General features: G+C 44.3%; 1 protein-coding gene across 1 annotated transcript; it reads right to left on the bottom strand.

Moving 5' to 3' along the window:
• Positions 1-646: 646 nt before the first annotated feature.
• On the bottom strand, positions 647-26969 carry LOC148660815 (uncharacterized). The gene is made up of 22 exons (XM_088638172.1): positions 26372-26969; positions 25375-25440; positions 24656-25003; positions 23604-23885; positions 20221-20328; positions 17208-17234; positions 16971-16997; positions 16592-16624; positions 15664-15690; positions 14372-14904; positions 11463-11772; positions 10883-10957; positions 9719-10066; positions 8154-8435; positions 7364-7471; positions 7161-7211; positions 6864-6890; positions 6065-6097; positions 5617-5643; positions 3773-3799; positions 2919-2945; positions 647-2339 (listed from the first exon to the last, which is right to left on the bottom strand). The coding sequence occupies exons 2-22, from the start codon at positions 25436-25438 to the stop codon at positions 1816-1818; spliced, it is 3288 nt and encodes a 1095-aa protein (XP_088494298.1). The 5' UTR covers positions 25439-25440; positions 26372-26969; the 3' UTR covers positions 647-1815.
• Between the last annotated feature and the right edge of the window lie 613 nt (positions 26970-27582).

The following is a 27582-nucleotide window of genomic DNA, read 5'->3' as shown; positions in this document are numbered from 1 at the left end:
TAGTGACGTTGCGGCGCGTAATTTGTCCACACCCCAATCACTCACAATAGCATTTAGTGATTAGCTAATATTTCGCGGTGAAATATCGCAGATAAACCCACTGTCAGATCATGCTGGGAACTGCATTCGTGTTAGTTATGGGAGTTTCTCCTTAATGGCGTATATTCAAAAGTTTCTTTCCTTGCTGAATACTAAATGGTAAAGCTCTATGGTGACATGAAAAAAATAGAAAAGACGACGATGAGTTCAGTACGTTTTTTTACTACACGAAGGTTATGTTTATGAAAACGGTAGCTGGCTGTTTAAATTTCTGCATCTGAAATTGGTTTAGGGCGTCTTTTTTCATGGGTTTTCCTACGGCTGATTGAAATATCTCCACGTGTAGAAACAGTTCATCATCTGAATTAAGTTATAACATCAAACGTATTTTAAACATTGGCAGTTGTTTTAAAACTGTGTAAGGACAAAGGTTTTCTGAATATTTAAATACATGTACTCATCATGTACATATTATAATTTACAACTGAAAATGACCCTTCATAAAGTGTACATTATAATATACCGTCTAGAACTAAGAGTGTAGGGTAATTTAATATCAAATATCTTCAGGTGAACTACTGAAAAACAACTGTCAGCAAGACATGCATTTTGAAAGAAAAAAACTTTACTGCTAAACCTTTGAACAAATATCCAAAACACGTACGAACAGGTGTAATATTTCAGCATCTCAGTTCTTTGGTCAGCTATTGGCTGTATCTTTTAAAACAAAACACTTCAGCTGAAAACATCCTGTCCATCCACAGGGGCCGAGATCCATTTCGCTTGATTTGCTTGATTTACAGCTGTGGTGAGCATTGCTGCCTCTCGGCTCCGGAGTCCTGGCTTCAAGTCCTATTGGACTGTCTGTGTGGAGTCTGTATGTTATCACAGGGTTCCTGCTGCAGGCCAAAGACATGCTGGTGGGTTGTTGGCTTCTGGGAAAAGTGCAACTGGTTTGAGTGAGTTTTGATCAGCCTTCACAGGACCAGTGATGCACTGTGATTCAGCACAAAAGTTTAATATCACCTTTGAGGGATCATGGTGTTTTTATAATTGCTTAATATTGCTATGATTTAGCCATAATGTAATTGAGCTCTTCGGCCAATTAATTATGAGATTGAGAGAGAAGCAAAGAGGTCTCTGCGTTTTTGAGAATATATTCCCTTTTATAGAATATATTGAGAATATATTCCCTTTTGCTGTTTTGATACACGCTCATTGAATTCTATAGATGTCCACCCTTTGTAATGATGATAAAAGTCTCAGTTTCTAAAGTACAAATCAGAGAGAGATGAATACAGGGCAGAACTCGACAGAGACTGCAGCACAGAGAACAAGTTACACTGCACTGATTGGAAATGACAACTGTACTGACTCTGCTTATTGTATTGTTTCATGTTAAGAATACAGGTGCTTATTATAACTAAGTGTTGCATTACTGTTGTCATAAATAATGTTGATGTTTAATCAGCGCAGAATTGAGGCACAGCTGTCAGGTCCGGGTTCCATTCTGGACCTGGGGTGCTATCTGCGTGGAGTTTGCATGTTCCTCCCAGTAGATTTCCTCCGGGTGAAACAGAGTGCTGGTAGATTAATTGTCTTCTGGGAGAAGTGGCCCTGGTGTGTGTGTGTGCCCTGAAATGGACTGGTGTCCCATCCAGTAGGTGTACTCTACCTGACACCGCTGGGCTCCGGCTTCCATGCGGCCATGAACATGTAAACAGAAGGAGGGCTAGATGGATGATAAGCCACTCGTTCAGGGAGCTACGAGTGCAGTCAGACACGGGCAGGAGGCAGCAGCACTAGGTCTTTCTCTGAATCCCAGGTGCAGAAGAGAGCATAGATCTTCTCCCCCTGACTGAACTCCATGTCAGTGAACGTGAAGATGTGAGTCCTGGACTCCACTGCGTAAAAGGAGACCTTCCTCTCCTCGATATCCACACACACCCCCACTGTCCTGGGCTGCACAGTGAGGGGGAGACGCAGCTTAGGGGCAGTGAGAGCAGAGAGGCGGGGATAATCCCAGTCCAGACACCAGTACCCCTCCTGGGGAAGGACGCTGACCCCTCCTTTCCTCTGCGCGAACTCTCGGATCACGCCCAGTCTCCACTCATCACTCATCTCCACCTCCCAGTAGCGTCTCCCGGAGGAGAGCCCCTCCCGGCTCAGGACACAGCGCCAGCAGTCGAATCTCTCCGGGTTGTCCGGGAGATCCTGCTTCTCTCCCCGTCTCACCCTCTTCCCGTCCTCGGACAGGGAGAGGCGGGGGTTCGCCGTGTCAGGGTCCAGACTCAAATCAGCTGTGGGAATAAAACCGGGGAGCCAGGAGGGTTGACAAGGATCGCACAAGAAAATAAGTCCCCGATTCGTAGAACCAGACGATGTGTGAATCACTGGCAAATTCTATGAAACTTCCAGGCATCACTGTGGGCGTAGAGTCTCGTCTGCTCCCTGAACAACTGGATACACACGCAAGGCAAGTATCCATATAATATATAGTAATCTGGACAGTCCGCTTCCAGCCCCTAGCCACTGTATCATACATATGTAATATTCTGTGTGATTTCATTTTATAAGTAATTCTCGCTTACATGATCATTACAATACAATACACTGACTTTAAGTTCATTTAAATAACACTGATCAACTAAAAGGAACAACTGTAAATAAACTGAAAAATACAACACGAATCCCCCCCCTGCACCCAAAGTACAAGGTGCTTCTCATGATTTCTGTCTGGATTTACAAGATTCTAACAATTCCACGCTGAAAAATAGACAGGAGAAACACAGCCTTTCTGCCGTTAAGCCTCCTTCAGGTGTGATAGTGATCTGCTGTGTGTTTACTTGCTCTTTATCTTTAAAAGGAGACAGACCTACCTGCAGCACTGCACAGCCACTGCCACTCTGAAACACAGAGATACAGACACTGTTAATCACAGACACACACTGAACACAGAGATACAGACACTGTTAATCACAGACACACACTGAACACAGAGATACAGACACTGTTAGTCACAGACACACACTGAACACAGAGATACAGACACTGTTAATCACAGACACACACTGAACACAGAGATACAGACACTGTTAGTCACAGACACACACTGAACACACAGATACAGACACTGTTAGTCACAGACACACGCTGAACACAGAGATACAGACACACACTGAACACAGAGATATAGACACTGTTGATCACAGACACACTGAACACAGAGATACAGACACTGTTGATCACAGACACACTGAACACAGAGATACAGACACACACTGGACACAGAGATACAGACGCTGTTAATCACAGACACACACTGAACACAGAGATACAGACACTGTTAGTCACAGACACACTGAACACAGAGATACAGACACTGTTGATCACAGACACACACTGAACACAGAGATAGACACTGTTAATCACAGACACACACTGAAACGGAGATACAGACACTGTTAGTCACAGACACACTGGAACAGAGATACAGACAGTGTTAATCACAGACACACACTGAACACAGAGATACAGACACTGTTGGTCACAGACACACACTGAACACAAGAGATACAGACAGAACCGAACACAGAGAAACATTTGCATAGTAAACATAGTAAAAATTTGTTCAGGCATGGAAATAGAACTAGAAATCATGTGCTCATGGAGCTGGTGTACTGATAACGAGTGAGCCCATCAGGAGCTGTGATTTTACACACAGTGTACTTACGCAGGTCTGGAATAGGGCAGCCTTCACCTGTACAGAAGAAAGGAGAGGGTCAGTCCTGAACTGGGTCCAACATTGGTCATTTTGGGGTTTTGGCCAGGAGGGGTAGCACTCATGTACTGGACAAGATAAAGGGCAAAAGGTCTGTAAAGATTTATTTACAGGAGCAGTGACACACACAGTTAAGCACAGATACTCATGTTTCCCTCACGGAAAGTGTTAAAATATTGAGGTGTCTGTCCGCTCCCAGGCTTTGAGCAAGAGCTCAGAAAAGCAGGAACAGTGTGAACACAGACAGCCCAGTCCAGTTTCCACTCTGTGGTTGCTTGCTGAGTGACTGAGTACAGTACAGTGTACAGAACACACAGCAGAGGAGTGTCACTCAGACACACCAAGAAAGCGTGAACACTGTACAGTTACTCCATGACTTCCTGTAGTCGTCTGCCTCACCTACTGAAGTGTAAATATGTACTGTAGCCCAGTTGTTAAAATGGGCTTTGCCACGTAGGTCCGCTCCCAACATCCCGTCAACTCCAGAGAGCGGAACTGGAATATTTATTACTTAAAGAAATAAAGAATTGTGTAGTTCAAGTAGGGAGCTGCATCGGCATGAGTAGACGGCAAAGAAACAAGTAAAGGTTTATTCCCTGCTGAAAAGAGATGAAAAGAAACACAACGTTTCAGCTGTGGAGCCTTCTTCGGGTCTTGAGAATTTTGTATATCCGAGTCTTAACAAGCAAACTTCTTTATGTCATACAAACCCTTTTCAAGTACAACTATTCAACATTAATCCCACCAAATAAGTAAAACCTTAAGTAATATTAACAGTGCCACTTGGGGGTGTACTTGCACTGACAAGTACAGAAATTGGCTGTATGACTATTGATCCAGGTAGCAAGGCGTTTAGTGTTGCTGCCTCGCAGTGCTGGGGCCCTGGGTTTGATTCCTGGGGTGCAGTCTGCATGGAGTTTGCATGTTCTCCCTGAGTTTGCCTTTTTCTCCCAGGCTGGATACTAGGAGTCAGTGTAAAACATTAACAGTTCCTGATCTTACCGTTCCTTATGCTATAATATTGCATCTGTATGAGAAACTCTCGTATCTCACCCTTCTCAGCTTTGCCGTTTTATTTTACAATTGTGGAAAATATATGTTAGTCTGTTTAAATCACTCCATTGGCAATAGAATAAAAATGATATTTTTTGAATATTTTATTCAAATATCAGAGTTTTCAGATCTAGATGTTTGTACCCCTGATTCTAGCTGTTTACCTTTACTTTCTTGTTTGTGTCAGAGTGTAAAAGCTCTAGGCTGGGTCAAGAGTGAGAGAGTTTCACTGAGAGTTTAATTCTGATGGACCTTTCACTCTGTACATTTATTGTGTGCAATTACCCAGTTTTACAGTCATTCAAAAACTATATACCTGATTATTTAATAGCTGTATTTGACCTGATGACAAAGACCGAACACAACTTTATTTCTGTTAAAACAATTCATAGGCATATTTGTGTATTTAGCTTTTGTTGTTGTTCAGTAATATCATTAATCTATTGTTTCATTGACTTCTGTTGTTCCTGGGGTATTTAAAAGTGTTTGAGAAGAATATTGCCCCCATATCCTGAATAAGCACTTTTTGGTTTTTCAGAGGCACTGTGCCCTGTGTCAAGAGCTGGCTCAATGACTACAGGACAGGCACTGTGGAGCATTCCTTTAAGATAAAAGACTTCGCTTTCTACTTAAACAATCAGGGACTACACATCCAAACATTTAGTCATTACTTCTACCACAGATTTTAACACAAGTCTGAGCTTTTGTTTTGTTTCTTAATAGTCAACAGCAGACAGACCTACCTGCAGCACTGCACAGCCACTGCCACTCTGCAACACAGAGATACAGACACTGTTAATCACAGACACACACTGAACACAGAGATACAGACACTGTTAGTCACAGACACACACTGAACACCGAGATACGGACACTGTTAATCACAGACACACACTGGAACACACAGGTACAGACACTGTTAGTCACAGACACACAGGAACACAGAGATACAGATACACACTGAACACAGAGATACAGACACTGTTGATCATAGACACACTGAACACAGAGATACAGACACTGTTGATCACAGACACACACTGAACACAGAGATACAGACACTGTTGATCACAGACACACACTGGACACAGAGATACAGACACTGTTAATAAGTACAGAGACACACATTGGTCAAAAGACATCAGTACAATCATTGCTGTTAGTCAGCAGATTTTAATACAGTGTACTCACGTGATTTAGGGATAGGAGCTTGCTTCACAGCATCTAGAGAGACAAAAGAGGATCTTCATTGTATTGTAGAGTGTATTGCTTCTTATCTGGTATTATACTAGATTATGTACTACAGTCTGAAAAAAGTTCATTTCAGGATCTGACATTCTCCGCTGCAGTGTGAATCAGAGTGTGCACAGCGATGGCTGTAAGACCGGTGTCTCAGCCAATACGACAGACCAGCACAATTCAATACGACAGACAGACACATCACAGGGCACAATGGTGTCTGGTCCTTGGGCCACTGAGAGAGGTAAGAAGTAAACACAGTCAACTGTCCACACATGTACAGATTGAGTACTGTCAATCTCCAAAATCCAAGCCCGAAAAAAGGGGTGTGCAGGAATGAGGTACAACTCGCACGTAGTGAACTGGGAACAGATGGACAGTCAGTAAAAGAAGACCGATGGGCAGCATGGTGACACAGAGGCCCTTGGTTCAATACCAGACCTGGGGTACTATCTGTGTGGAGTTTGCATGTTCTCCCCATGTTTGCATGGGTTTCCTCCCACAGTCCAAAGACATGTTGGTGAATTAATTGGCTGCTGAGAAATTGGCCATGGTGTGAGGGTGTCCTGTGACAGACATCCTGCATTTTTCCTTTTGCGTGCCAGGATATTGCATATTTCATTTGTATATTCTGTACACTAAACTCATTTTATTGTATAACTTGTGTAAAGTGCCTTGAATATGCGCTGTACTGAAAGGCACCATATAAGGACATTTGCTTGATATCTTCCAAATCAAGAACACCACTTACCCAGCTCTTTCAAAATGATGGGAATAGCTGGAAAAAATAAGACATGTTTAAGTCCTAAAGATTATTGACCATTAAACTGGCTTTATGTTGGCAAAATAGTGCATTACTTTCAATGTGTAAAGAAAAATTAAATCATCAGCGCAATGAAAGGTCCAAATTCATCTTGTTTTCCCTTAAGGATTGTTTGAAAATTCCAAAATATAGACGATCTTTTAACAAAAACATTTCATATTCTGTGTGAAAATTTGACCGTTTAAGTACAGAGGGCAAATGTCCAAATACTATCAATGTTCTTACCATTTATTACATTAATGTAATATATCTCAGATTCCCACAGTGACTCCTCCTCTGTAAGAAACACACAAAGTCAGTAACGCTGATACAGATTTCTGCACTGATACTCTTTGAAAGAGTCAGACTAATATAATTCAGATTCTATCTGATGCACAGACAGAGCAGAACCACAGACATTCAGACACACATCTCTAATGAGCACATACTGTCCATTCTCCTCCACTGGATCACCAGAAGTGCTGACGCTGCTACAGCCACAGCTGCTGTTACACAGAGAGCCACCATCCATCCAGAGGGTCCAGGGAAAAAGTCTCCTGGAAAACAGCACAGGAATGTGATCCCACAGGAACTGACCGACAGTGAACTGATCTAGCACCCTGGATCCCAAAGAATGAAGTCAGGAACACATCAACAGGGGAGCAGACACCCCTAATCTTCTGTGTAAAGAGATCAGTGAGGACTCCCCGTCTGCAAGACTACAGCAACTTCACATGCTTGTTCACAAACATCCACTGCAATACTGCAGGGTTCCTCTCAAACATGACATAACTGGAGCAAAACTGTAAGCTTCCTTTAGTACACATCCTCTTTTAAAATCAGACCTTCAACCAGCGTTACAGCTCTTTGACAGAGGAGAGTCACAATTTATTGAGGTCAGCTTCATGCCACAGTACTGAGGATGATGAAAGCAATTGAACTACTTACAAATCTTTCAGAATGAAAGACAGATTTAAAGAAGAGTTGATCTGAATACAAGGGTAAATTTGTGTAATTTATGTAAGTGCAGTACTTAGAAAGATTAAAGTGTCTCATTTACTTAGTTTAACTAACTTCTTATTAAGGAGTAAACAGTACATTGATTACACGTTAATTATTATTGATACTTGATGTCATCTGGGTCATGTTCAATGGCCCAGGCGAGTTACATACTGGGTGTGTGTTATACCTCAGGTGTGTTACACGTGAGCTCCACTGTAATTTATGTATAATACTCACTGGGTATGTGGAGCTGAGATCCCCAGTCTGGTCCAGGTTGAGAGCTTCTGACCAGACAGGAGAAGATGTTGGACTCCTGCTGGACTAGGATGTAGCTGCTGACATTAAGGAGCCCTTGACTGTCCTTCTCCACTGTGCTGCTGGACAGTGAGGTCACATCATGTCCATCCCTGTCTGTCCAGATCACTGCAGGTGCAGGGAACCAGCCCTCTGACCTGCACAGCAGCTGGGTCTGACCTCCTCCAGGGGAGTGGAGAGACACTGAGGGCTGGGAGCCCAGGGCTGTGGATTCATCACAGGTCAAAAACCTGAGACAGACATCTTACAGTATTTTTTCAGAGTGGGAATATCTAAAAGAATGAAATGTACTGTAATGACCTCCCTGGTATCTCCTTGCACAGGTGGCAGTATATTAATAATAAACTTTATTCTATATAGCGCCTTTAAAGGTGGCTTCTCAAAGCGCTTAAATAAGAAGAGAGGCAGGAGGCTGGAACTGCTTCCCACTAGTTTGTTGCCCTGGGCTGGTACAGGGGCATGCTGGTCCCTGAGAGAGGAGGGATAGATAGGAGCCAAGAGGGAAGAGAGAGTAATACTGTAGCTCAGCCCAGGGTTAGGCGAGAGAGAGGGAAAGGGTCCTGACTGGCGAATTTGGAGCAGTCAAGGTAGTGTGTTCAGGCTCCCAGGCTGCCTGCTTCCAGGCGCAGGACGCTACAGCACTGCACCAGAACCAGCCAGATAAAAACAGCCAATAATAAAAAAAAACCTCTACAAATCCAAACATTTAAAGATTAAAGTAAAAGTAACAGTGTCTAGCATTTTGCCTTAAGCCCTTTTTTCACACAACTGTGGATTGTGTGATATTGTTAAGGTTTTTTTTTAGATATTTGATTGTTAATTCTTACTCACTGTCAAATGTCTTGCCATCATGGCGTTATATGTGACATATGGAAAGTCACCCGATAGAGGGCTCTCCTGAATGGCCAGGAGCGCTTCAGCTGTGTTGTAACAGACTCCAGAAACACAGCTGCGGGTAAAATAAAACCGAAAACTAAAACAACCACCTCGAGCCCTTCACTAGAGGGCCTCCATCGTTCGTGAGCAGGTTCACATGGTGGATTACTGGGTTAATAAATAATCTGGCAAGGGACAGAGAGTCACAGACTCGCACTGGGATTAATTTTGACTCCCCATCCATTTCCTAACCTCTGTATCCAGCTCAGGTTTGCGGGGGGTTTCCTGACAAGCAACAGGCGCAAGGTGGGATACCCTCTGCAGGACCAGTCCACCCCCAGTCCACTCACACCAGGGTTGGTGTTCCCAGAGTCAAATAACCTACCGGCATGTCTCTGGACTGTGGAAGGAACCCGGAGCACCCAGAGGAAACCCACACAAACGTGGGGAGAACATGCAGACTCCACACAGACAGCACCCCAGGTCTAGAACTGAACCCCCGGGGCCCCAGAGGTGAGAGGCAGCAGTGCTCACCACTGCCCCCACTGTGCTGCCCTGACAGCCTAACGTAACATGTAAACAGTCATCCAAAAGTCCGGTGAAATACTTACAGGTAAGAGCCAGGTCTATGAGAACGTCTTCATAATGTTCCGATGACTGCACCAAGCATTTGTACCACCCCCTGTCAGACTCCCGCACGCCGCTCAGCCTGAGAGACACGTTGCCCCTGGGGAGCTCCTGCAGGAACAGCTCAGCCCTTCCACTGTAGTTCAGGTTCTGCCCTTCCACGTTGTAGCTGCCGTACTGGAATAAACACACAGGGGAATCGTAATCCTCCCGAAACCACCTGACCTCCAGGCCCTCAGCGCTGACGCTGGGCGAGAGGGAACAGGGCAGGACCGCGTCTTCACCAGGGGACACCACAACGGGAGCAGCAGGACCCACAACCTGGAACCTCTCTGAAAGAGAAACATCACAGCAGGATGGGCTCAGTCTGGATGCCCAAGTGGTCTAAGGCACTGTGTTCAGGTTGTAGTCTCCCTTGGAGGTGTGGGTTCAAATCCCACTCCTGACACAAAGCTTTTCAGGCGGAGCGGTGGCATTGTGGCTCGGGATCTGTGCTTATGGCTCGAAGGGTTGCTGGTTCAAATCCTGTGGCTGGCAGAGGAATCCTACTCTGTTGGACCCTTGAGCAACTGCTGGACCCTTAATCCCCACTGCACTTTCTATAGTGCAGTGGTAAAAGTTCATGAGGAACTGCTTCCTCACACTGCATTGCTTTAAGCACAACAGGAAGTGCAAGTCCTGTCTTGCTTTTTTAGGACAATCAGCTCATTATTTAATGAATCCTGTTCTGCTAACAGCTTTCCCCCAGCTCTCCGGAGGCTGGTGCTTTGGAGAGTCCTAGAAACACAGCAGACACAGCTGCGCCCCAGTAGCAGGACAGGACACCCCGGTTCTGCACTCTCAGTGCGAAAGAAAAGCGTGTCTTTAGAGATCACTTTATTGGCCATATACAATTTCTTGCATTAGGAATTTGTCTTTTTCCAGACCCCAGCTTGCTCTCCATGAGACACACAGGCACACAGACAGGGAGAGAAGCTGGGGGTCAGAGCACAGACATTTATACAGCACCCCTGGAGCAGCTGGGGTGAAGGTCCTTGCTCAGGGGCCCAACAGAGTAGGATTCCTCTGCCGGCCACGGGATTCGAACCGGCAACCTTCCAGCCACAGAGCCACCGCACCGCCCCCTTTTTGTTTATTATTTACTATACCTGGTCTGGAAACAGAGGTCTGCTGGAGGAGAAGCAGGAATGTAAGGAGCCAGTCCAGCTGGTCAGACTTCATTCCTGCACACAATGGAGATTGTTCACACTGGCTCATCCTGGAAGCACACGGACGCACACGGAGTGACGGAGCTTTTCTAATTAGTCCCCGAAACAGGCGCTCAGAGCCACAGTCCCAGCAACTGTATCTACAACGAGACAGTAATGAGATACTACAGACAGAAGGGGAATTCTCAGGCTGTGCAGAGACCAGTCAGTGAGACCAGGAGCTGTCTAAACAGGGCATAAGTAAGCAGAGAATACAATTCCCTAACGTGGGTTTTCGCTCCTTGTAGGAGAACAATGATGGTGTTAGTGCCGATATTCCCCCAGTAGTAGGTGTAACACGTGTTTATTTGTAATATTATTACTGTCAGATGGAACTTGCGAAGGTTTGGAAAGTCTTATCAATCCGGCCATCCGAAAAAAAAAACATCAGAATACATTATTCGCAGGGGGCCGACTAATCCTCACTCCTCATTAGTAACTAGGAGTTAGTCGGCTGATGAGCGTTTCGTGTTTACTGTACCGCATTCGTCTCTGGGGGAGTCTCCGCTTTCATCCCCCGTGCTCTGAGGATCAATCCCGGGTTGTTTCGCCGAGTCCGGGCGCTCGGTTCTTCTCGCTGAGCCCAGCCGAAGGACTCGGAGAACCGAGCGCACGAATCCTTTGGCGATCCGCTGACAGGGTTCGTGCCCGGAAGGTGGAGGCGTTCGCCTGCTGCCCAGCTCTCTCATCCGAAACAGGAACTTTCTCCGCCTCGCAGGAAGACTGTGCGCTGGTTTCAGACACAGATCACCTGACCCCGATGAGCTGTAGGCTGCAAGAGGTTTTACCATCTACCCGTCTTTCATTTCTGCCTTGTATTTGAAATATTACATGGCTTTTATAGATCAAGCTCCCTCGAACACTGCCAGACAAATTAGCCAACAGCTCAGTTCCGCAGAGTGGCTCTTTGAAGACGCGGTCAGGGTCAAGAGCTCGCCGAGTGTGGGTCTATCACCCGATACGACCTGTTTCCAGTCCGGCTGCAGTAGACATCCTCGGCTCAACATTTCATCCTTGGGTCTTGACAAGCGCTGTACTGCTTCACACGCACATTTCTGCTTCTCTCTTTCACTTTCTCTCTCTCTCTCCAGATGAAAACCCGGTTTTTGCATTCGGGAAAACCTATCGGTTTATCACGTTGTAGCCCAAGAGCGGCCAGACTTCCTCAGAGGCACATGTTGGAGGAAGATCTATATTCAGATCTCTATAAGATAGAGACCCGCAAGGGCGTATCACGTTTTCGTGAGCAAAAAGCTAAAATAATCCCTTTCCAACTTTTTTCCATCCTGTAATTTTTTCATTATTTTGTCAACCCATAAAACGTATTTTTAATATCGTGTTTTATAAACTACACTGCATTATAGAAATATGACTTTATGAAAACTAAACTTTGCGTTTGCCCTAAAAAGATCGTTTTAATCATTTTTACACTTATATAGCGCTTTTCTGGACACTCCCCTCAAAGCTCTTCACAGGTAATGGGGATCCCCTCCACCACCAGTGTGCACCTCCACCTGGATGATGCACACAGCTCTCTGTATCACAATGGATTCCAGATGGGTTGTATTTAAGTCATGGGACACCCGTTAAGTATGTGTTGTTGGTCTGAGGGACTACTGCTAATATACTGCAGAGAGGTGTTAAATGTTAATGACAAAATTATACAGATTATGACCTTGATTGCTGCAGTGCAACAAAATCAATAAGATATACTGTAATATTATTATATAATGTAACACAACAGGAGCTCTGGCGGGCACCCTTGCCACATGAGGTCAGCCCATCGGGGGCTCAAACCCAGGACTCCCACGTCACTCAGCAGGGACCCAGCCCGGTGAGCCAAAGAGAGATCTCCCCACAGCCCAGTGGCTGTAATCCTGCTATCACAGGGAAGGGAGGCGACGTCACCTGCTCTGGTACGCCGGCTCTTACACACCCTGATGGCCGTATGCGTTACAATAATATATATGACTCAATAGTAAAGTAAAACATGTAACAATTTCTAACATTTATGTCTGGTGATATCTGATCTCTTACGCTGCATGAAGTTCCATGCACAGCCTTTGACACCCCCCGAGTGCAGTAATGTGAGTATTTATTGTTACACATTGTACTTTTAGCAAACACATTTTATCGATCATCAGTCTTAGTAGATGACCATTGAAGAATACTATTTTGGAATGACTGTAAGTATGTTCTAAATCAAAAATTCAAATCAGAACAACCGAGATCCTATGAACACCCCATCAGGACAGCTGAAGAGATAATACAGGCTAGGTGTGCAGGTGAAGGTACTGTCTAAGTATCAATTGAATGTGCAGGTTAAATGTTGGCGAAATGTGGTGAGACATGAAGCTCCTTGACACAGCCTCAGCTAACATTTCCGTTAAAGCAGGAGTGGGCAACTCCAGACATTCAGTGCCAGACTCCCGCAGGTTTCACAGACGCCTTTCAAATAACATCTGACAGATCCGCGTTCTTTTCCCCACTCCGTTCAGGGAGGTTGTGGATGGCCGAGATAGAATTAAAACTAGAAGTTAATGCAGCACTCCAAAATTCGAACTCTGATTGGATGTTAAGGCAACAAGTGTCCAAGTTCGAATTGTATATACTGTACATATAAATATGCGTTACCCAGGACAGGAGTAAGACACTAAATTACTTGTTTCCACACATAATAACAAGATATAACTCATTGTAAGCAACTAAGTGTAACTTGACTTTTTTTTTCCAAGCATTCCCAGGCAGTCACAGTTCAGGAAACACATGAAAACCAAGGCAGGTTTGTATTTGTGTGTCTCAGTTTATTTGTACAAAAGTGTTTGAGAACAAGCAGTGCTTTGATGATTCATCATACTCTTTTCACTACCTTTACTTGTGGAAACCAAACTATGATCCATTAGTTTCTGGAGACTGTTCAATGTCATTTACTGTACATCAACTGAAATTGTATTCAATGTAGTTTTCTTTAATATTAAACAAGAGAAATGCATCCGCTGACAATGCAGCTTTTCTTTTGTCCAGATACAGAATACAATTACTGCATGCATTGTGAAGACCAGAAGAAAACAGCTTAGAAGAAGAGGCACTTGTGGGCTCAGTGTACATCCTCCCTATCATGTTCAATCTGCTTTCTTTGTCAGAGTAAATAAATATAAGGTATTAGAAAACATGTTTTTTTCCAACATTGGGTACAGAAAGTTTAGGAAACATCACAGATTCAGAGAAGAGTATTAACGATTCCAAATGACGACTTAATGCGTTTTAATTTAGTTAAGTTTAATACTACTAGTCCGTATAAAGGATAGCCGTTATATTACTATTCATCATAATCCAAGAGCTGGGAGTGAATCAGTCTGTTTTCACGAGTCAGTGATGTTTTTAATCTCCACAGTGGACAGGAGGCAGCAGCACAAGGTCCTTATCTGAATCCCAGGTATATAAAAACGGATAGATCTTCTCCCCCCGACTAAACTCCATGTCAGTGAACGTGAAGATGTGAGTCCTGGACTCCACTATGTAAAAGGAGACCTTCCTCTCCTCGATATCCACACACACCCCCAGCCTCTTGGGCCGCAGACTGAGGGGGAGATCTGTCGCAGGGTCAGTGAGAGCAGAGAGCTGAAAAGAGTCCGGAGACGAGTTGCATTCCAGACCCCAGTAACCCCCTTTGGGAGTGAAGTCGAACCTCCCTTTCCTCTGCGCAGACTCTCTGCTCACTCCTATTCTCCAGTCCTCGTTGCCCTCCACCTCCCAGTAGTGTCTCTCGCAGGCGAGGCCGTCCCGGCTCAGCACACACCACGTGTAATCAAATCTCTCCGGGTTGTCCGGGAGATCCTGCTCCTCTCCCACTCTCACCCTCTTGCCGTCCTCGGACAGGGAGAGCTCAGGGTGAGCTGTGTCGGGGTCCAGGGTCACGTCAGCTGTGGGAATAAATGGGAGACATCAGGACGGCGAACATTAAAAACCATTCTAATCTGGAAGCACCTGAATACACATACTGTATATGAAAAAGAAACTACACCCTCTGCTTGGGGATATGAAGGACGTAAGTAAATTTGACATTAGAAAACATTCTCCTGTGGGACCAGTAATCTAGGTAAGGAGAGTTTAGACTACATGCATAAAGTGTAAGCGATGTGACACTAATCTTAGACTCAGATCCGTTCAAGCACTATAAAATAATAAAACAGCTTTCTTAGAATTCCAATAGGGAAGACAAGAGCAAGCAGAGAGAGAAAGACGAATGGAGAGAGAAGGAATTAGGAAACACTACTTATGGAGCTATATAAAACTACACGCAAGACTCTGGTAGCAGGGCTACATCAGCACACAGAATGCAGAGAATGAAGGGGTGAAGAAGAAATGAACACAGAACACGAACTAAGAAACCACAATCTGAAGACGTACAGAGGCCTGAACGTGCAAAGTGGACAAGAGGAAAGGAAAGACCATTTAGTAAGTATAATTGTCTAAAATAGAAAGACAACAGGCTGGTTTGATCAAGAGGATGCACTCCAGCAGTGGATAGTTAATGGACAGGCAGCAATGAGGGAGTCTCTGAGGCTGCTATGTCATCAGTGTGCACCAAGGGAGGCAGGGTTGGGGTTAAAACAGCCCTTCTGCATGTTACAATCGCATATATTTACTGTGTCTTCATCCTCAACAGGAGACAGACCTACCTGCAGCACTGCACAGCCACTGCCACTCTGGAACACAGATACAGGCACTGTTAATCACAGACACACACTGAACACAGAGATATAGACACTGTTAATCACAGACACACACTGAACACAGGGATACAGACACTGTTAGTCACAGACACACACTGAACACAGAGATACAGACACTGTTAGTCACAGACACACACTGAACACAGAAATACAGACACTGTTAGTCACAGACACACACTGAACACAGGGATACAGACACTGTTAGTCACAGACACACACAGTGAACACAGAGATACAGACACTATTGATCACAGACTCACACTGTGCACCATAGTGTTAAATACAGGGACTGTAATCTGAGGACACGTGGGAAAGGTTTCTGCTTGGCATCCTCCATCCTGCATGATTCCTCTGTAACAACTGGTGCTCTGTTTACATCTGGTTTATAGAAGGGCAATACGTGGAAGTGGAAAGGGCAATTTATTTATTATTTATTACTTATTATTACAACTGTGCAATAGTTGCAGTAGTTACCTACTGTGTGCAATACGCTTGGGAGTGTGCAATAGCTATACTGTGTATTACATCTTCCTTGTGTTCTGCACATTCATACTTTGTGTGTGTGTGTGTGCTTTTTCTGTTTTGTTTGTAATTCTTTATTCCATTTTTTAAAAACTATTTATTGTATTACTACATTTGTACTGTACCGTGTTGATTGTGCCTGGCTGCTGTAGCACATTAATTTCCCACATGGGATTAATAAAGTACCTACCTACTCCTACAGCTGATTCTGAATCTCACCTCTATCATTGCAGTCTCATCTATTAACCAGTGATGAAGCAAGCAGCTGGCCATTCCAAATTTATAACCAGGATAACGATGGCCAATCCAGTGTATTCCCATACCAGTAAGTACATTTCCTAGAGTAACACACCTGATTTGGGGAGAGGAGCATTCTTCACAGCATCTGTAAATTGTAAAAACAGAGGTTACAAACTAGGGGAACCAAACCAGCACATTTGGTTGCTAGTGACTGATTGATCTGAGGATCTCATCTAGCTGCTGAAAGAAGCCAGGGTGTCAGCTCCGACCACATGGCTGGGTGGTTTGTTCCACACTCCCACCACCCTTTTTGTGCAGATGTGCCTCCTATTCTTGGTTATAAGGGTACTCCCTCCTAGTTTCCACTGGTGTCATCTGATAGCGTTTCACTGCAGGTTCTGAAGCACAGTCCATCACAGGACAGCTCAACACAGTAAACACGGTGATTGCCGGCTATGACTCTTAAGACGTTTTATCCAACAAGCACTCACCCAGTTCTGTAAGGATGACAGGAATGGCTGCAAACAATAAAACATGTTAGATTATATAGTCAGATCAGCCGTAGTTAAACTTGTTTAGTGTCCAAACCTATTCCAGCACATATGAATCACCTAATTAACAACATATATATAGACAAACCTTTCTAAAAACATCTAATTAAGTCTTTTTATGACAATGTTTCAGACAGGTGTCCTTCAAAGGTGTCCCTACTGAAGACGATTACTCACCTTTCCACGTCGTCTGTATTTCCTCATCTGGAAGAGGCAGACAGGAGAGTCAGTAAGCCTGGGTATTGGTGTCAGCACTAACTGGCCTTCAAAAGGCTCTTGATTGATCTACAAACAAATTAAATGCCATTTCTGATGGGTCAAACTCTATGCATGCTTTTATATCTGGCAATGCATTGGGAAAATACTATGTTTGGGATATTTATTGTATAATATCTATATCTCTAGTAGTATCTGACAGAGGCTGCTACTCACAGTACCATTTATTAAAGTAATAAAACACTAGGACTAACTTCAGCTCCAGCCTGTATGGAGATCATTAATATTACAGTCTGAGCAAGAAAGAAAGTGAGTGAGCCAGGTGTACAGTAGCAGGTATGTTCTGCTGTACTGTGAAGCTAAATTCGGAGTTAAAGTCCTTCTGCTTGTGAGGTGAAGCTCCCGTTAGATCTGAACTGAATCCTGCTGTTTCATGGGTACCAGCTGTATCAGACAGGCTGGTGAAGATCCTGTACTGACTGCAGTCTGGAGAGGTGTGTTCATTAGAGTGTGTGACCCTGATATATTAATCAGCAGTTGTATCAGAGAGGGTGAGAGAAGATCCTGTACTGTCTGCAGTCTAGAGAGGTGTGTTCAGTAGAGTGTGTGACTCTGATATATTAACCAGCAGCTGTATCAGACAGGCTGGCGAAGATCCTGTACTGACTTCAGTCTGGAGAGGTGTGTTCATTAGAGTGTGTGACCCTGATATATTAATCAGCAGTTGTATCAGAGAGGGTGAGAGAAGATCCTGTACTGTCTGCAGTCTAGAGAGGTGTGTTCAGTAGAGTGTGTGACTCTGATATATTAACCAGCAGCTGTATCAGACAGGCTGGTGAAGGTCCTGTACTGACTGCAGTCTGGAGAGGTGTGTTCAGTAGAGTGTGTGACCCTGATATATCAACCAGCAGCTGTATCAGACTGTGAGAGAAAATCCTGTACTGACTGCAGTCTGGAGAGGTGTGTTCAGTAGAGTGTGTGACTCTGATATATTAACGAGCAGCTGTATCAGACAGGCTGGTGAAGATCCTGTGTTGATCGCAGTCTAGAGAGGTGCATTCAGTGTAGTGTGAGGGCTCTGACTTCACTGCTCCTCAAACACTGGCACACTGTTGGAGCTCATCAGATCGGATCAACACAGGACAGGGCTTCGAGGAGATTGAGGCCAGTACTGAGGAACAGCCTGCTCTCACCAGCTCACACTGTCTCTCTCACTCTGTGACACAAGGAGACAGAGCCTGTGTAGATCTTCCAGCATGGCCTCAGTGAGACAGTGCAGACCACAGCGGAAGTGCTACCCAGGGATCAGCTCTACTGGGGTCTCTGATAGGGATGAGCTTCTGTGTAGTTCCCAGATGCTTACTTTGGTGTCATAAAATAGTACATATTAAAGTAGAACAGTACTCTGTAAGTCCTAATATTCCAAATTATTTCAAAGTGTACTGTTACAGCCTTAGGTGACTGAGAAGTGTCTCTTAGATATTAGATAAGGTTTGTGACACTTGGAAGAAGAAACACTTCTATCTTCAAAGCGGAGAGGATGCTTGCTGAGGTCCCTTGAGCAGAAACAATTGTAATAAGTTTACCTTAGTATACCTAGGCAAGTTGTGGGTTAATGATTGTCAAGGAGCTCTACAGACACACACAATATAAGACCACATTCAGAGCACAAGAGGAGGAGGAAAGAAGAAGCAGCAACAGAAAGAAGAGAGAGGAGTCCAGAGGAGTTGGGACTTGAAGCTTGCTCCAGGCGAGAGCCCCTGCTTCTTAATCATCCAAATCAAACCTGACTGAGGCTAAGTATTTGTTAGAGAGAGCATGCTATTCTGTGTTTTTAGGGAACTTGGGTTTCCTGGTACCTCAGTTAGAAACATCTTTCCCGATTAGGGTGCATTTTATGGATAGGGATATAGGCTTTATTTTCTGGCATCCAGGGTGCAGAGAAAGCAATTTAACTGCAGGTTACTTTTCGTTTAGTTAGAAGGCAGCTCATCTCTTGCGTGGCCTCTGTAGGCATATTGAGAGTTTAATGTTTGGTAGCAGTCTGGGGTATTCTGGGTGACCAGAATGTTAGGCCTCAGATACGCCTTGTTTGTAAATACTGTATATAAAGTAACTTGTGTGTTGTATGTTGTATGTAGTGTAGTTTGTGTCCTGTCATTCTACTAAATATTTGTTTTAACCAAGTGTGCCTGGATTATTGCTCTCCTCAACAAACCTGTGCTAGAGAACCTCTAATTATACCAACCACTCGGGTATACTGCTAGAAATCACTTACAAGTCAGGGTTATGATTAAGTATTTCCCTGACTGACTAAACCGCTCGGTCAATTCCTGATTTTCACCAGTTTCGTAGCACCCCATTTTAACAGTATCTATATATACTTATAAGCGCACATTTCCAGTTATAATAACAGTGATTGGATTCTACAAGGTGCCCTATATGAGCGATAATGTGTCTGTTGTTACTGACTGACTGAGCCAAGGTAACTGAGACTCTGTTTCTAAGGTGTGAATGAACTCACTACTCTTGTGCCAAAAATAAACATTAACACTCTTTCCCCAGGAGGTGAGAAACAAGAATCAGGAAGTGTTGGGCAGCTTCACAAAGGAAAAGCTCAGATGTTCTGTTTCTACAGAGATATTCACAGAAGAATTTCCAAAGGGTTTCAAACTAACACTTTCACCAAGTATAAGGTCAAAGCTGTGAGGATCATCTGTGAGAGAGTTGCTTGAACACTAGAGGGGCTGGTTCTGTAATGATAAAGACAGCTGGTGAGGGTCAGTACTGGTTCTGACTGATAGAAACACAGCCCATGCTGTAGATCTCCCACTGCAGTAAATTCTGAGATGATCTCCTGACCTGGTCTTTGTACACAAACCCCTGTTCTCAAGACTACATGAACTGTCATACAGTGGTGTTTAAACCCCTCCTCACACAGACATTCAGACACACATCTCTAATGAGCACATACTGTCCATTCTTCTCCACTGGATCACCAGAAGTGCTGACGCTGCTACAGTCACAGCTGCTGTTACACAGAGAGCCACCATCCATCCTGAGGGTCCAGGGAAAAAGTCTCCTGGAAAACAGCAGAGGAATAGGATCCCACAGGAACTGACACACAGATCGCTAGACGCCTGGATTCCCCAGAATGAATCCAGGGACAAAGATAAAGGAAGGCACAACCCACAAATGCAGAATTGCAAGCACATGAGTTACTGGGCGTAATATTAAAAGACCAGTTTTCACATGCACGGTCTGCTCTTGGCCTTTTTCTCAGATTTAAGCCACTTGATGTCTCTTGACAACAACATTTCAAAATAAACCATTAAATCTCAAATCACAGTTCATCCAGAGTCCCCAGATCTTTCTCACCTTACAGCAGGAATGGGAGAACAGCCCTTCCACTGACAAGCTTTCCCCTTCCCCAACAAAAACCCAAAATATTAATTAATTTCAGTCCACATTATTTCAAATTTTACAGATATGGAATAAACTAAATTCTCTCAACTGGTGTAAGTCTGGCTTAATAACTGGCCCCCAGTCCTTTGTTTGTCTCCCATAGGTGACACCCAGGACAGCGGTGTGGAGCTGTGGTCAGGGTTCTGGATCCCAGGTGAGTCACTGTACCCTGAACAGTGCCTCCTGTGAGCTGTTCCAGTTTCAAACCACTTCATACAATACAGGGTCATAGGGGACCCCAAGGGGCACAGCGCAGGATTACAGCCTGTCTGGGAAGCCAGACCATCGCAGGCACACAGGCACTCACACATGGGCTGATATTCAGCCCACCTTACAAAATATGGAGATAATATACAAACTCCACCGAATACCCAACTTTATAAATGGGTGCTAATATTAGAATGTCTTGGATAAAAGCGTTAGCCAAGTAGAGTGTTGTGACCCTGATATATTAATTTATCAGTTTCAAAATTGATATTTATCCATGATGGCCTCTGCTTATTCCAGGATTTGCCACAACGGTACTCTCTTTCAAGCTCCTCTTTCTTTTTAAATCTAAGACTTTGCTCATGACTTCTCGCCCGTGGACTTCCTTGTGAAACCCCCTTGCACTCTTATCCTCTGATGCAACGATGTCAAAACGCCTCCACTGAGGCAAAGTTGGTTTCCGTCACAGAGAAGGAACTTATTTGCTTTATTAACTTATATGAACCCTGTCCCAGTCATACCAATCACAGGTATTAGCCAGTCCCCAGATTGGGCGTACAGTCCCAGGCAAAAGTATTCACTCCCCTCTGATGATGTATTTTGTTGAATTTCAGATGTTTATTCAGCCAGTTTGCAACCACTTTATCCAATACAAAGTCACGGAGGAGCAGGAGTCTGTTCCAGCTGGCAACAGACTCCAGGCTGGGCACACCCTGCACGGAATGGGCGGGCACACACACACACACACACACACACAACTTTAAAGCCGCCAGTCAACCCTCCAGGATGCCTCTGGACTGTGGTAGGAAACCCACGCGAACGCAGGGAGAACATGCAGACCCCAGGGCGCCAGCACTGTGCCGCCGTGCACAGAAAACAATTCAACACCTAAATTAGCTGATTAGTAATGCTTGTCTAATTATGTAGATCAGTGATTCCACATCATGGGAGATTATTGAAAAGGAGGCGAATAATTTTGCAAGGTACTGTAGTACAGGAATATTTTCATATCTAAGAACTTGGCACACCAGATGAAACGTTTATTTTGGCCGAAGTATTTTAAAGACAACTTGTCTGCCTGCGTGCTAATAAGGTGTCAGATCCACAGCTCTGTTGCTCCGTATCCTGTCCCACAGAATCAGCCTGGAACACTGCCATCCATGAAGCAGCACTGCTCTATAAAGCGACGAACTGAACTCCAACTCTACACTGTATTTTGTGATGCACTTTTCCTGCCCCGGATTTTGCACCAATGGGTTTTACTTTCCTTGCCTCAGCATGTGTTTTAAAATTGAAAATGAAAATTCCTCACAAAAAGCAACTCGGGCCACAACAACTGTGTCACTTTACAGTATGTGGCTCAAAATGTATGTGGATGTCAGTTTCAAAACCATTGTTTACCCAACTATTCAGCGTGAAGCTGATCTCGCACAGAGGATGGTGCTCATCCAGTCACCGTCACAGGCAGCTCTGTTAGAGGGCCCAGGAGGCCAGCTAAGGGAAAGTCAGCCACAGCTTCCGACTATTTCTAGTCCAGAGAAGACAAAAAGGAAACCAAACCCATCCACCACAGCTATCGAGTAAGGTTACTCCGCCCCTTTGGAAATTCAAGGGAAAGGGCAATGAAAAGTAGATGATTAAGAAACCAAGAAATACAGTATGCTATAAGAATCTCTTAAAAGCCAATCACATGAATGTAAGGATCATTAGCACACACATTTCGACTACTGATAAGGTGGGTGGAGTGGAGAGGGGTAAGGCTAAGGAAGGATTCCCTCCGAGATCCCAGAGGGGATTTCCAAAAAATAACAAGAAAGGTCATGGGATGATGACAGTGCGGATGATCAGATTCGTCATTGTGACCGGCAGATTTTCCACCGCTGTCCTTAAACGCACATGTCACGCATTCAGAGTCAGTCTGCTGCCTTGACTTAATCAGAGGCTTTGAGGACTCGACACACCAGAATTGGTCATCTCTAGAGCTGCAGTCTTCTCTATTCAGGACTAAGAAATTGCCACTCCTCTAGCCTTTAAGGCAGGAGATTCTTTGAAGCGTGGGAATGTATCTGGTTATTCCTGTCCTGTAACATTGCCTAATTAAAATGTAAGATTTAACTATGCATCCTGACGTTCTACGTGCCTTTTAATTGCTACCTTTTTCAGACCCACTTAACCACCCTTAAATAACTGAGCTCAAAGAAATGTTTCCCCATTTTGTATCAATAGAATGTAATTCATGTTTTGGCTGCCTGCATGCAACACTCTTTCCTTGTCTATATTAAATGACTTACACCGGGTGTTCACCTGGTCTTGCGTTCTAAGTCTGAATTTCCTTGCAGTGTACACGGTGTTTAATAACCCTCCTCTTTTGAAATAACTGCCAAACTTCACTAGTTCACCAGATTCATCAAAATAAATGAGGAAGAGCAGCTGTCTGAATACAGATCCTTTAGGCCCACTGACCACATCACCTCTCCTCTGTTCTCTATCCATGAAACATTTAAAATATTTTTTATAATCATTCTTACATCCAAATATAGTATATTGCATGCACTATGACCTTTACTCTTCAAAGAACTATAAAAATACTGAATTAAGACTGATTGACATATAGACGGCCCTCTATCTCAATTCTAATTGTTTCCTTAACCTTATACACTTGTGACAAATATCTTTAATACTCACTGGGTATGTGGAGCTGAGATCCCCAGTCTGGTTTAGGCAGAGCACTTCTGACCAGACAGGAGAAGATGTTGGACTCCTGCTGGACTGGGATGTAGCTGCTGACACTGAGGAACCCCTGACTGTCTCTGTCCACTGTGGTTCTGGACAGTGAGGTCACATCATGTCCATCCCTGTCTGTCCAGATCACTGCAGGTGCAGGGAACCAGCCCTCTGACCTGCACAGCAGCTGGGTCTGACCTCCTCCAGGGGAGTGGAGAGACACTGAGGGCTGGGAGCCCAGGGCTGTGGATTCGTCCCAACACAGATGTTTAAGTTATTAAAAGTATGACACAACACAAGCCTCTTTCTGACCCTTTAAAGCAAGTCCCTTGAGTTTGGCTTTCAGCAATTGTGAGAAGAAAAATGTAACCAGCTGGGAAAAGGGCTATAAATGTCCTTTGTAACTGTATTGCAATCTTACACTTACTTTACTTATCATACACTTGCTCACACCTGAAGAAGGCTTCACAGCTGAAACGTTGTTTTCTGTCTTCTCTTTTCAGCCTGGAATAAACCTATTACTCGTTCCTTTACACTTACTTTAAATGGTTAATGTTTTGTTGATTGATAATTGTTACTGTTTGATCTAAACACTTCTCTGTCGAGGATGTAAAGAATGAACAGCTAATTAAGTGAAGCTAATTAACAGAATGACAAATGTAAAATTGTGTGTAATTGGAGCGTCCATTCTGCATTTTTGTCTGTGTGGGAGAGTAGGTGTTGATTTTTGTGAAACAACAGGACAGCTCTGTTGTTGGATGTGGTGCCACAATGGTAAGTATTGGTACTGCACAGTGCTGGGTTCAAATCCTGGAGTGCTATCTGTGTGGAGTTTGCATGTTCTTCCAATGTTTATATGGGTTTCTTCTGTTTGCTAAGGTTTCCTCCTGCAGTCTGAAGTCATTCTGGCTCATTCTAGATGTCATAAACATCAGGCAGAAAACCAAGACTGGAAATACAGAACACTGATGTTGGGATTGATGATCTGCAAAAGCTCTATAATATCCACTCACCTGTAACACGCACATTAATAACAGCTTCTTCATAATACGGTGAAGACACTACCATACACTTATAGGGTCCATCATCAGAAGGAATCACAGCTCTCAGGTTTAAGGACACATTGCCTTCAGAGATCTTCTGCAGGAAAAGGTCCGCCCTCCCATTGTAGGACGAGTCTGTGCTCCAAGGGACATACATGTGGTTTTGGTACAAACACACATGATCATTGTAATCCTCTCGAAACCACCTGATCTCCAGGTTCACAGCGCTGATGCTGGGTGAGAGGGAACAGGGCAGGACAGCGTCTTCACCAGGGGACACCACAACAGGAGCAGCAGGACCAACAACCAGGAACCTCTCTGAAAGAGAAACGTCACAACTGGCTTGAGTTTCACAGGCAAAATCTTTGAGTCATTCTGTCCCTCTCTCACCCAGGCCAGCTCTGACCTCAGGCATTGAAGAGCTCTGACCTTGCAAACTGAGGATCTGATACTCTACAGTCAGAGTGGGGCATTAAGATAAAGCTCTTATTTCTCTGCTCTCTAGCTTCTCTAAATGTCCCAATATTATGGATACACTTTCACTGATTTAGGTTTGGCTTTTCTTGCAATATTGTACTAAAATGATTATCATAATTACTATAGTAAATGACCAGCATGTCTTTAGATTAAGGGAAGTAATCAAGAAGTCTGACTGAAATATTTTCGATATTAAAAAAATAAAGATTTACCTGAGGCTGAAGAGCGGAGGAACAGCAGCATCAGAAAGAGATGTTCTGATTGGTCACGCTTCATCTCTGAATGACAAAGACACTCTGATTGGTTCAGTGGAACATCCTGCTTGGTCAGGCTGTGTTACTGATAGTGGTTTAATTGGTCAGAAGTTGGCAAAACCTGCAAAGAGCTGAATTACAGTATGTTGAAATGACAAAACATTGAATAAAAATAGAGGTACTCATAAAGACATAGAATCACTCGAGGTCTTTGCAATCAAAATGGTATTGTATTACACTTTATTTCCTAATTTAAATACTGTAACAAAACAAATCTGTGACATTCATCACATGTATCCGAAATAGCACCCCAGAGACAGAGGCTAAATTTTATTGCACAGTAGAGATCGGAAGGCTGGAAACAAAAGAAACTTTACAAAAGCTGAGTAAGTTGAAAGGATATGATTGTAATGTACAGTTAAGACAGAGAACAAATAAAGAAACTGAACAGAGAGCACGATTTGGTGATATAATCATGCAGAAGAGCAGAAGAGGTCAGAAGAGGGTGAAGGTTTTGGAAGATCAACCTCTTTTACAATATATGAGACTAGTGATTGGGTGAACCTGCCGTTTCCTTGCAAATTATCAGATGAAAAACTGTTTGCTTTTAGAGGATATTACATAATCAGAAATATTTTCACTGCCAGGAATTCTAGCATTAGCCAATACAGAGTCCTGAAATGACTTTTCCTTAAACAGAGTGACCTCGCCATTCAGAATTAATCGCTTTATAGCGGCTCCTGTATTGTTACACGGGCAGCACTCTCGCGTGTTCCAGTTTGCGGCAAACCCGACACCTGCGCACTGATCGTCTTCGACCGCAGGTGTGTCTGTGGGACTGCCTTCTACTTACAATCTAACGACCACATTTATCCTCCCCGTCGTTGCGTAGGCAACCAAGACTGGAAATAAACAGCCTGCTGTTCCCGAGCTCTTTAAACGCGGTGTCTCTCACCTGATCCCTAGTAGCAGTCAGACTCAGTCTCGGCGCTCCGCTATTTCCAGCCCGGCTGGTGAAGCGCAGCTCTTCATGACGTCATGCAGGACATCCTTCCCCGCAAGCCCACTCCTCTCCTCGGCTATAACTTCTCTCTTTACTTTCACTCTCACCCGGCTGCCTGGACTATTTGGGGCGGATCGGGCGCCCCACAGTCACGCTGACTGACCAGTCCTGTTCCCCCGCCTAAACCCGGCCTCCGCTTGCTCATGGTCCTGAGTCACTCGGAGCCTTTCCTCTCGACTGCCGCCATCTCAGTCACAATCCACCGCAAGACGCGAGTTCACCCTGCTGTCTGTACAGGGTCGCCGCAGGGCGGAGATCCCACAGGTTCCTCTAAATTTAAGCCTCTTCAGATCAGCAGCTCTTCCCGGGCTTCAGCTGTGAGTGATCGACAGAGGCGAAACCAGCGGGGTGAAAAAGTGCTGCAGACGTTATTGACCTCACCGAGCGACAGGTGACGATGAAACCTGTGGGACTGGTTTTTGAAAAATGGAGCCGAAGGAAAGCTGCTTTAAGAAAAACACACCGCGTACACACCCTCCGGGCCATGATGCCAATATGAGCAAATGGTATTTTGCAACAAATGTCACTGAAGCCATGTTATATATATATACACAGTATATAGTAGTCGTATTAGTCTAGGACGCACGGGTGGGCATTGCTGCCCTAGGTCCAGTTCCTGGGGTGCTATCTGTGTGGGTTCATTGACTTCGATCCTAGTGTGTGTCCGTGTCTGAGGGTGTACAGCGACGGACGGGTGTCATGTTCAGTGCGCTCCTTGCCCGGATAGGCTCCGGCCCCCCCCACGACCCTGTTCAGGAATAAGCGGTTAGAAAACGAACGGATGGTATTTGACTTGTCTAAGACCGTTGTATTGCCATGAATAGCTATAATGGAGGTTGTCAGATGTTCCTTCTTTCTCAGCAGTTTTACTCTGGAAGAGTTTTAGACTCTGGAAGAGTGTGGACTACTACAGCGGGCTTTTCTTAACTTTTAACCTTTAAGTCCAAAATATTTGCTAAGTAGACATTGTCAAAGGTAACCTAAATTCGATTAGGAATTCAGAAGTGTTGTAATTCAAAACTGATTTTATGACTTTTTTTTTTTTGGACACGTCTATGAATCGCGGTTTCCAGGACCTCATTTTCTGCTTCATTTCACGGGTC

The sequence above is a fragment of the Lepisosteus platostomus genome, chromosome 6 (genome assembly GCF_059453375.1).
Source record: "Lepisosteus platostomus isolate fLepPlt1 chromosome 6, fLepPlt1.hap1, whole genome shotgun sequence".
NCBI lineage: Eukaryota > Metazoa > Chordata > Actinopteri > Semionotiformes > Lepisosteidae > Lepisosteus > Lepisosteus platostomus.
The sequence above is the reverse complement of the archived record's forward strand: the minus strand, read 5'-3'. Positions and strand labels throughout refer to the sequence as shown.